Raw genomic sequence first — 10,143 nt, 5'->3', positions numbered from 1 at the left:
ACACGCAACCGTATGTCCTAGAAAAAAGACAAATATCAATTAACACATGCAACAAATGTTTTCCTTTTCTTTCTGTTTTCTATTGATGTCAGCCTCATCAACAATACAATTATACAAACGGTTTGAGACTTGTCACCCTGGACAATTCCAGCCCATACATTTTCACCTCACAAGAAACTTGAAACTTGTCAGAGTTGGCTTTGTTCTGATTGACAGTAGATTTGTTTGCTATTGAGATATTTCTTTACCTTGATTTTTCTTGGAAATCAATTGTATTGCAGTGAGAAGACTAAGCGCATTTTCAGTGGTTAATTACTTAATTCGTGATGGCAATGTGTTCCTGTGCTAGTTGACAGCAGGGAGTTCTTTCAGATTCAGTGCATAGTTAGGCATGGTACGAAAACTTGAGTAAACCCAAATATTTTTTCTAGGGTGAAAGTTCATTTTCGCAAACTGAAGCGCAGATAACATGAAAAACACCAACTTGTTCAGTTATTGTTACCAGTTCACCAATCAAAAACAACTCATCTTCAGTAAAGTAGCTTCTCCATCATTAATGAACCTATTTTGACTTCAGGCACAAGTCAAACAATTGTTATTTTCCTTAACTATCATCTTAATAAATCTATAATTCCATCCTCATCATCTATATGTGCTAAGGTCTAAGAACCCAATTATTTACATCTAGTGTACACGTAGTAAACACATAGCTAAGGTGATTGCAGCATATATGAAGGCCACTAGGGAGTAGGGTGCCATATCAAATTAAGTTGCTACTTGCTACAATGGCAACTTTAATTGTACTTGACCATACACATTGTAATAATTAATTGGTTGATCAAAAGCCCTCATAGTAGCCACCAAACGATATGTTTGCCCTAGTTGAGCCACCCCCTCCCATCACAGATGACATTGCCTGGTTCAGCCTTGATGTCTGCTGCACAACCTGCTGCATTCTCTGCAGATCAACAAATCAAACCATGATTCAGGCAAAGTTCTCATGGATAAGATTGAGTAGCTAATTTTGTTCAGTTGTACATTGAATGAAAAAACATGGTGTCAGTAACCAATTTTCTTTTACTAGAACGTAAACGATATGATGGTTTTAGATTCTGTATTTGTATCAGCCCATAATAACATCGTGCCAAAATCATTAAGATTTCTTCTTGTGCTTCTAGTAGAAACTTCATATTAGAAAGGCTCAAGCTGCATCTGAATTAATTAATTAATTTAGGTATACATATGCACAACAGCACAAGTAAGCTACTAGCAAGATTCACCAAACCAATCCAGAGCCAAAAACCAAGAAATCAATGTTTTTTCTTGGTTTTGACGAAAATTGTTTGAAAACCATTGACTACCGATAAAATTTTATCAAAAATTAAAATTATAGTTTGAATATTTTCTAACTTGACCAACAAGCTAAACGGTTTGTATTCTTGAGCTGGTCCGAGAAGATCGGTTTTCATCGGTTTTGTAAAATCTGGCTACTAATCGCATAGTTATAGAAGGATTAGGATGTTTAGGATGTTCTACCTTCAAAGTCACGTCACATATCAGTGACAAAGTCACGGTGACTTCGAAAGTAAGGATGAGTGATCGCCATTTTGGATGATTCTACTAAATTATATGAGAAAAAAAAGTAATCTTCCATAGACAAAAGAAAATGATTGATGATGGATTTGGTAGAAAGTAGAAACATAGGACTGGAAATGAGTCACCAAATTAACCTTGTCATCGCCATAGAGCTGAAGCTGGATCTTGTGCTGCTGCTGCTGCCGGTGGTGGTGCTGCAGCCTGCCGCCGACGAGGAAGACGCAGACGGTGGCGGCGGCGGCGACGCCGAACGAGCACAGCGCCCCGATCCCGTTCACCCGCAGCTTCCCCACCCTGAACACCACGCACTCCGCCCCCGCCTTCTTCCCCTCCTCCTCCTCCTCCTCCTCCTCCTCGCCGCCGCCGTCGTCGTCGCCGTCGACCACCTTGGCATCGGAGCCCTGGAACGCCTCCTCCTCCTCCTCCTCTGTTACCTTGGCCGCCATGGTCTCTTCTTGGCTCGTCTTGGTCTCGGCCGGCACGGCCACGTCGACGCCGATGTCCTTGCACTCGTCGTCGACGGCCATGTCGGCGGCGGCGGCGTCAAGATTCGATTCCTCGGTTTCTTGAGCTGTCATCCAATCGATCACCGCAACAAGAATGAGACGCAATCTTTCGTGACAAATCCCAAGAGCTGATGCTGATCTTACCACCAAGAACTCTGCGGCCATGGCCGCCGCCGCCATGGGAGGATGAGCTCAGCTGGTCAGGCAGGACCTCCCAGTCCCACATGTCCATGCTCGCCGCCGCATCCATGGAAACCGAAGCACCTCCCTTCTCCATCTTGGCAAATAACAACCAAAAGATCGATCTTTTATATAACAAACAGCAGTGATCAATGAAAAAGATTCTTGCTTTGGGGCCTCTCCAATGGATGCTCCCCAAGCATCAATTTTGGTTGCTGCTTTTCAAGGCTCCAAGTGATCTTTTTTTTCCTCAATTTTTTTCTCCTTTCTTATTATTTGCAGGGAAGCAAAGGGAGAAAGAAAGCAATATATGAAGGGGAAGAGAAGAGGTGTAGAGACTAGAGAGATATCAGTGTCACCACAAAGCCTTGAAGCCAGTCCTTTGCAAAGAGCTTTGTGTGTGGGCTTGTCCTACCTTGCTAGGTGACAAAGTGGGGTGAAAATGGTGATTGGGGCCTACCACCACTTGGGACTTCTTCCTCCTCACTCATCAATCACTAGTTGGCACTTGGGATGTCTCTGAACAATTGTAGCAAACATGCCAAGGATTATTCAGAGCAACCCATAATAGGAAAAAGGAGCAAGCCATGCAAGGTGTGAAGAAACAAAACTAGTGGAGAATATCTAAGGCTTGTTGATCAATCCATCTCTTTTTTGTTGGTTCTTAATAAATATTTTTAGTTATCCTGCATAAATGGTACTACAATCCAGTGCCTTCACTGAGTATATATTCAATTCAGATCAAAGTTAACTTGAGAATTTATCCCTTGGTAGCTCCGAAGAATTATATTGTTCACTTAACATGCCATATGTCCTAAAGAGCTTCTAAGTCTATCCATTTCAGTTGTGATAGAAAAATTGAGAACATTCCTGAAATGTTGATCACTATCAGATGCCGACCTCTTTGAATATTGAATATATGTAATTTTATTAAACAAGTTGTGGTTTGCAGGACGGTTTATAGACAGGTTCAACGTTACGATACTGTACATCATCAGCAAAGGAGTTGTAACAAGGAATAAAATGTACAAAATTCAGGAACTTTAATGGAAGAAGAGTACACAACAGGGTGCCAGGATAGGGGGCCATGATAATGAGAGACAAGATAAGAACCTTCTGTAGAAAACCACATCAAAAGTTAAGATGTAACACACAAGATAGTGATGGTCTGATGGATAATCATGCAGGAGTTGAACCATAAACTAAACAATTTCAAATGGGGAGATGGTGATTTGAAACAAACTTATATTCAGAGTAAACTGTTAAAGTTCAGCTCACAGGCCAAAGAAAGGGTATTCAATTTCAACATTAATTTATTTTTTGCATTGTTGTTCCATCCATTCTAGATAGTAGCCTAGGCTTCTTTGTTTTACATTGTAGTTCCATCAAGGTTCTTGGGTCAAGTTGTACTTTATTGTTGTGGACTAATTCAGGTTAGTGTCAAGAAACTTTTGCCTAAGGCCTAGTGTTTTCTTCTTCAACGAATGGTAAAGCTCCTACTTTTCTTTTTTAAAAAAAAAGAAAAGGAAAGGAAAACTATCATGAATCATGTCACCTATGGTTAGAAGTAGTTGTGCAGCTATCAGCACCGTAGACTTTACTAGAAAAACGAAAAGAAAGAGAAGAGATTGGATCTCAGTAAACTAAGCATATAATGGGTACATGAAGTGTTTTTTTTATTTCTACATGGTGAAATTTATGTAAATTTTTTTGTTTAAAAGGAAACCTAATCTGTTGAGTGGAATTTAATATTTAAAATTTTCTGGGCTTAGCTGCAGATTATAATCCAAAGTAGTTGTGAATTTTAAAGTTTGATTTTCTATAATACTTTTAGGTAGATTTGTATTGCCTATGTATATAAATATATGATATTATTAATTTTATTCGGTCTTTATGTGTAACTTCGACCACTATTTTTTATTATAATGCAATGATAATATAGAAACAAACATATATTATTAAAAATACTTATAAAAAATATTCCCATATAAATCTTTATATTTTCAAAATAAATATGTTGAAAGCTAGTCAAAGTTTTAAAAGTTTGGTTGAATAAAGTCAATAATGTCATATATTTAAATACATCTTCTTCTTAGAGATCATAAAAAGCCCTTAAAAGCATTAATCCTAAAATGAAGTGACATTCTAAAATTTAAATCAGCTTCGAATTATAACTCAAAGCTCCGCCAAGTAGATTCTCGAACCTTACGAGTGTGTTTGAGAGGAGAAAGAAAAGAAAAAGATTGAGAAGATACACAAAATGAGGTGAGCCATTAGTGTATGATTAATTAAGTTTTAATTATTTCAAATTTAGAAAATGGGTTGATATGATTCTTTTAAAAGCAACTTTCTTGAAGAATTTTTCTTTAAAAAAATACACCGTTTAGCAGTTTAAGAAGTGTACGTATGGAAACGAGGGCTTTCTCTCTTTCTACGGTTCAAATGAATGCTTCGCAGTATAATATTTGAATCCTATAAAATTCCTAAAAAAAATCCTTCCATTCAAATGGCGCAAGAGTTGTGCAAGAAGTTGGTTTGAGATGAAATTTAGCGCCAGACGCGGCCCATTTGGGCACCACCGCTTCTCGGCCCGGCCCAGCAGCGGTTGATTTGGGCCGAGACCAACCCACCACCACCCGCGGAGTAGGCGACGGCGGCGAAGCCCACGGCGGAAGCTTCTGGAAGGTTCCCCGCCCCCTCACGCATCTCTCCCCTCCCTTCCGACGCCGCATTCTAGGGTTTAGCTGGGTTTTCTCCGCTGTGGCGCTGTGGCTGGGCAGGCGATGGGGGCTCTCGAATCGTATTCTTTTTGAATTGATTGATCCCCTAGTTACTATCCTAGTTCCGTTTAGATTGGAGGAGTTGAGATCAAGATCTGGATTAGCCCTAGAGTTGGTAACGAAGCTCACCATGATTGTTCAGGTTTATCGGGGTTAGTATTGTATTATTAGTTTCTGTCGTCAAGATGGAGTTCTTTGGCTGCCATCTATTTGTTGATGCATGTGTTCTTGTTAATCATTATCTTAAAAAACAAATGTATTCTTGTTGATGATTGACAGGTTAGTATGTCCACAGGGACATTGACAATGGATAGAGGAGGGGCAGCAAAACGAGAGGCGTCATGCGGAACAATCTAGAAGTGGTAAACTACCTCCACAACATCTTGTAGTGCTCCTGCATTTGATCTTAGAGTAAAAAACATCTTGTTCGCATTCTGTTATTAATGGGGATTAGAACAGGGGCAGAACAAGAAAATAGGCCAAGCCTAGGGATGTGGAAATGTGTCTTTAGCTAACCATTTTTTATGCCTTCAAAGTTTTCATAGTATTTTTGATGGAATCTCAAAGGGTTATAGTCTTACAGAGATCAACCTATGGCTCAAATCCTCCACGCACTGAGTCAGGAATAGGATAACTATGAAAGTGAGCACAGTAATAACTTGTTGACTGCTAATTTTGATGGCATTGGTTTTCTTCTAGCTTTAGTTTGCTAACTACAATTACTTGTTTCCATCATATATTAACAATTATTCCCAATACTAAATTATACGGATCTTAAACTACACATAGTAATGATATTGTAGAGGATTGCAAATTAGATCCACAGCCTGCTTTGGAATTTATCTTTTCAGTTTTTGAGAAAGAACTAAAGCTTGTCTCCAAGTTATTCACTTGTTAGTATCTGAAATTTCCGATGACAAACAGAAACTTTCGATATTTTCAGTTTTTCCGTGGTCACATAAATACTTTGTCATGTGCTTTGCATCAGTCAACACAAATATTAACCTTCCAAACTACAATATCATGAAAAATTGTGTGCTACTGGTGCAGTAGGAAGCTACACTACAAGGTTGTCACGGTATGAAGATTTCTCATAAATAATTTGAAATCTCTGAAAAGAATCCACCACAAGATTTTACTGTATTGAATTTTGCATACATAGGGAACTAGGGATGTTTCCGTTCAAAAAAAAAAAAACTAGGGATGATAAACCTCTATGGCACATTGGCACCTATACTGCTTTGCATCTGCCATACGTGTTAAAAAATGCTAAATATGTAGCCTGACAGATCAAAATCAAAAGGAAAAAAAAAACTTAAAACACATGAAAAGCCCTTCATCTAATCAGAAGATACATCCGTCACATTACTCTGCTTGCTGGCCATCGTTCCTCATACGTTTTGTATGGAATTGGCTCATAGAGCAGAAGATGGACTCAAAAAGGAGGAATCTTGGTATGGGGATGTCTAGTTTTGTTTGTCTAATACATTAATACTTGCAGGACAGTTGACAAATAGGGGGCAGATCCCACAAGGAGTCGCACAGATCATTACCCATATCAAAGGTTTCCTGCTCCTGGATGCCATTCATACCATGGGAGCCTTGCTTCTCTGCCTTCATCTTATCCTGGTCTGAGGCCACTGGGCAAGCATTGCTGCCTGACATGTCGCATCCATCCCCAATCGGTAGTAGGCTGGTGTTGAGTGCCCATGACTGATCATATTGTTGTTGTGAAGAAGCCAGCTGCAATTCTTCACCTCCACTCATAGCAAAATTAGAGAGGTTTGTAGCAAAATTAAGGCTTGAGCTGTTGCTTCTGCTGGGGCTGACACCACTGGTGCTTGTGCTGGTTGCAGCAGCAGGGACAGTGCTACGAGCATGGTGATATACTGCGGTGCTGAAGGTGATGGTAGGCTGGGGCATGCTCTTCTTGAGCTTCTTGTGGGTGAGGATGGTGCGGATCCTCGACGCGAGCGGCGAGTCTGGTGCAGCCTGCGTTGCGAAGTTGGTGCGCGTGTTTGAGCCCCGGAGGAGGCATGCGGCCTCGTCGTAGGCCCGCGCAGCCTCCTCGGCGGTCTCGAACGTGCCGAGCCACATCCGTATCTTCTGGGTGGTGTCCTTGATCTCTGCCACCCACCTCCCTGAGGGCCTCTGCCTGACGCCCACGAACTTACTGCTGCTGCACTTGGTTTTCGCTTTGTTCTTGGCCACTGTCACGGTTGGCACTTGGTAATGGCATTGCTGCTGCTGGGATTGCCCTTGTGTTGGCTTCTGGAACTGGAGCTCCATGGAGAAGAGAGGGAAGCTAAGAGAGTGCAATGTCTGTTTGCCAGTTTGTGTGTTTTCCAGCTGTGGTCTGAACTTTGAGGGAGGTGCTGGAGTCTGAATTTAAGGGGGGGGGGGGGGGGAAGAAAGGGAGGTTGAGATGTTGGGTTAGTGGGAGACTTGTCATGTTGTGCCTGTCTCTACTGTTGAAAATCCTTGTGGTGAGTTCAAGAGGTGACTGAGTTTTCTATGAGGCATAGGAGCATAATGCTGCATTCTGTAGTTTGTTTCAATGTTTTCTGATGTGGTCTTAGTGGCTGGCATGTTTGTTCTTTACCCTGCAGGTTGACAAAAGCCACCTTTGTTTCAGGCTGTGCGATAAGATCGACATATCTGATGCTTCTGTTTAGGTTTTACTGAACCATGGGCTGCAATCCCTCCCTTATTGTTGATATTACAGTTAACTCCAAACTGTTGGCCTTGAAAAGCTTGGAATCCTTAACAGTTCACTAAGCATAGAAGTTTATCTTCAATATTATTAAAACATCTTTTGTTGCTATGTTTTCAGTTCCTACTCCCATCATAAAACCGCCTTATGATGTTTGAAAATTTTTAAGAGTTCTCTAAGCAAATAATTCAATGGATTGCTTTAGGCTAAAATGCTGTGCAGTCCTTTAGATTAGTTTAGATTCACCTACTAAATGTTTGCAAGGCTATATAATGATATGGAAATTGCTTTTGCAGGCGTCTGACACTTGCTGCTTCCAAGGAATTGGTATGAGAGGATCCACATGGTTCTGACATTGTATAGGTAGCAATTGCCATCCAAGTACATTTCATATTTTCCTAAGTAGTGGTCTTCAATTGAAAATTGCAAACGATTCTCTCTCTCCGGCACAGCATTGTTTTAAACATTTGCCGTGTGTTCTATTCAAATGACGAAATTCTAGTTTATTTGTTTTGTCCATAACTGCCCAACTGCCTGTTTAATTTGCAGATATTTTACATGGCACACCATCACTCCTACCAAAGGGAACTAAGCAAGTCGTGAGGACACGATTTTTTTTGCCATTTGGCAGCACCTGTGGGTTTAATTGCTTCATGGCTTCATGTTAGGTGACAAGATTAGAGAAGATGTTGGCATTCTACGAGAGGAGATTAAAGAATGAAGCTGTGTGATTAGCATATAATCTAATGCCATGGCCGGGTGCAGAATGTTTTATTTTATCAATCAGATGTGCCAAGATCAGGTAGTGCATTATTTACCTGATGAAATATTTCGAGTTTATTTCGCTACGTTTGACTCAGGTTGTTCAAGTTTCAAGATATATACTATCTTTGCTTGGTTAAAATTATTGATATATTTTTCTGTAAAGTGGTAACCAAAGTTTGGATGGATTTTGAACTATTATTTTAGTTGTTTACTTCGTTGGCGGTTTGGCACTGAATATGGTTCTTCCCTTCAAAAGAAAAGAAAAATAAAGAATATGTACTATGGTTCTGATACTGTAAAATCACAGAAATTCCACGAGTACTCCAATTTTGTTTCATTTCACCACATTTTAATTTCATGATCAGAGACTTTGGTTGGCAAGTCAACTGTAGATGTGGCAGCAGGTTGCTTGTGCCTCGAATGCAAAGATTATCCTTAGCTCCTTGAACTAACAAATTGCGTAGAAAATAGAATGAAATACCTGCGTTGAGAAATGCAGAGGTCAAAGTTAATGGAAGAGCATCACCTCACAATAGAAAAGGAAAAAAAAAGATGAACCGTAAGAAGAGTATATAAGTATAAAATGAAGAGAAAATCTCACATGATAATACAGAATCATCATATGAATAATTAAATACACATCACGGCCTGGAAAATTAAATGTCTTGAGAAACATGTCGGACTTCTTTTGTGTGAAGTGGAGATCATGGTTTAGGTGTACTTCTCAGATGTTCAACTTTATTTTTTTATCAATACAATAAATGTTTTTTTTGGTCAATGCCCACGTATTTTTGTCGAGTGATTGTGTCCTTGCACACCAAATGTCAAGTTGTGACATTGGTCATAGAAAGGCCTAATGTGGTACTATGTATTATATGCTCTATTGCAAATACTTTCTTCCAGAGTCTTGTCTAAAATATAGGCCAAGTTTCTCCTTCACCTCATCTAAACATATTTTCTATACCAAGAAACCTGAGAGAAAGTTGACCATGATAACTTCAGAACTTCAGCTTATTTTAGGCATTTTTGGCCAACCAGAATGTAGGGCCGGCTTGCAATTTGTGCTATGTGAGGGTCCAGTACCACCATACTGATGGTGTTGATGGCAACAAAATGTGCAAATATCAATTAACCATATTATGATATTACAAAAACGACACAATTGACCTCTCGTTTTGCGATGAACCACTGAGAATAGCTTGTTTTCAAACAATAAAAAAAAAAAGCTTTAACCAACAAATAACGCAGTAGAAGCAACAAACCGTATATGCACAAGCGCCATATAATGATTTACATGGAAAAATCTGTTGGAAATATAGTCATAATTTGACATATTTTAATCCAGAAATATAACATAATAAACATGACATATACAATAGAGAGTGATCCTAGCATGATGGTAAACATGAATATGCTAACATAAACAATAGCATCTAAAAACATGTTTAACACCGAGATGAGAAGAAAATACCTGGAGAATGCTCCGGATGATAAGTTATTGGTGTTGTTGTTGCCTCTGTTGCCGTTGTCATTCTCTCTTCCGTTACCGTTGTTCCTGTCTCATCCTCCCTAGATTGGATTGCTGCTCTCCTTCCTCGTTACT

General features: G+C 39.7%; 2 protein-coding genes and 1 long non-coding RNA gene across 4 annotated transcripts; 1 reads left to right on the top strand and 2 right to left on the bottom strand.

Annotated features, from left to right (window-relative positions):
* Nucleotides 1-529: 529 nt before the first annotated feature.
* Nucleotides 530-2,382, bottom strand: LOC4342676 (uncharacterized). Of its 2 annotated transcripts, none has more exons than XM_015789135.3 (3): nt 2,247-2,382; nt 1,731-2,167; nt 530-958 (listed from the first exon to the last, which is right to left on the bottom strand). In XM_015789135.3, exons 1-3 carry the CDS (start codon nt 2,377-2,379, stop codon nt 839-841), a joined length of 690 nt encoding a protein of 229 aa, XP_015644621.1. In that variant the 5' UTR covers nt 2,380-2,382; the 3' UTR covers nt 530-838. The 2 variants fall into 2 exon arrangements, with proteins under 2 accessions (XP_015644621.1, XP_066168506.1); XM_066312409.1 differs by lacking the exon at nt 530-958 and adding an exon at nt 1,325-1,617.
* A 2,635-nt stretch (nt 2,383-5,017) lies between these two features.
* LOC107278126 (uncharacterized) lies at nt 5,018-8,751 on the top strand. Its single transcript, XR_010742289.1, has 4 exons — nt 5,018-5,214; nt 5,342-5,424; nt 8,072-8,138; nt 8,325-8,751. It is a non-coding gene; the product is annotated as an uncharacterized lncRNA (long non-coding RNA).
* On the bottom strand, nt 6,551-7,476 carry LOC107275458 (ethylene-responsive transcription factor ERN1). The gene has a single exon (XM_015790403.2). It carries the CDS (start codon nt 7,349-7,351, stop codon nt 6,551-6,553), a length of 801 nt encoding a protein of 266 aa, XP_015645889.1. The 5' UTR covers nt 7,352-7,476.
* Nucleotides 8,752-10,143: the final 1,392 nt, after the last annotated feature.

Source organism: Oryza sativa, chromosome 7 (genome assembly GCF_034140825.1).
Source record: "Oryza sativa Japonica Group chromosome 7, ASM3414082v1".
Lineage (NCBI taxonomy): Eukaryota > Viridiplantae > Streptophyta > Magnoliopsida > Poales > Poaceae > Oryza > Oryza sativa.
This window is presented reverse-complemented; position numbering and strand designations above follow the sequence as displayed.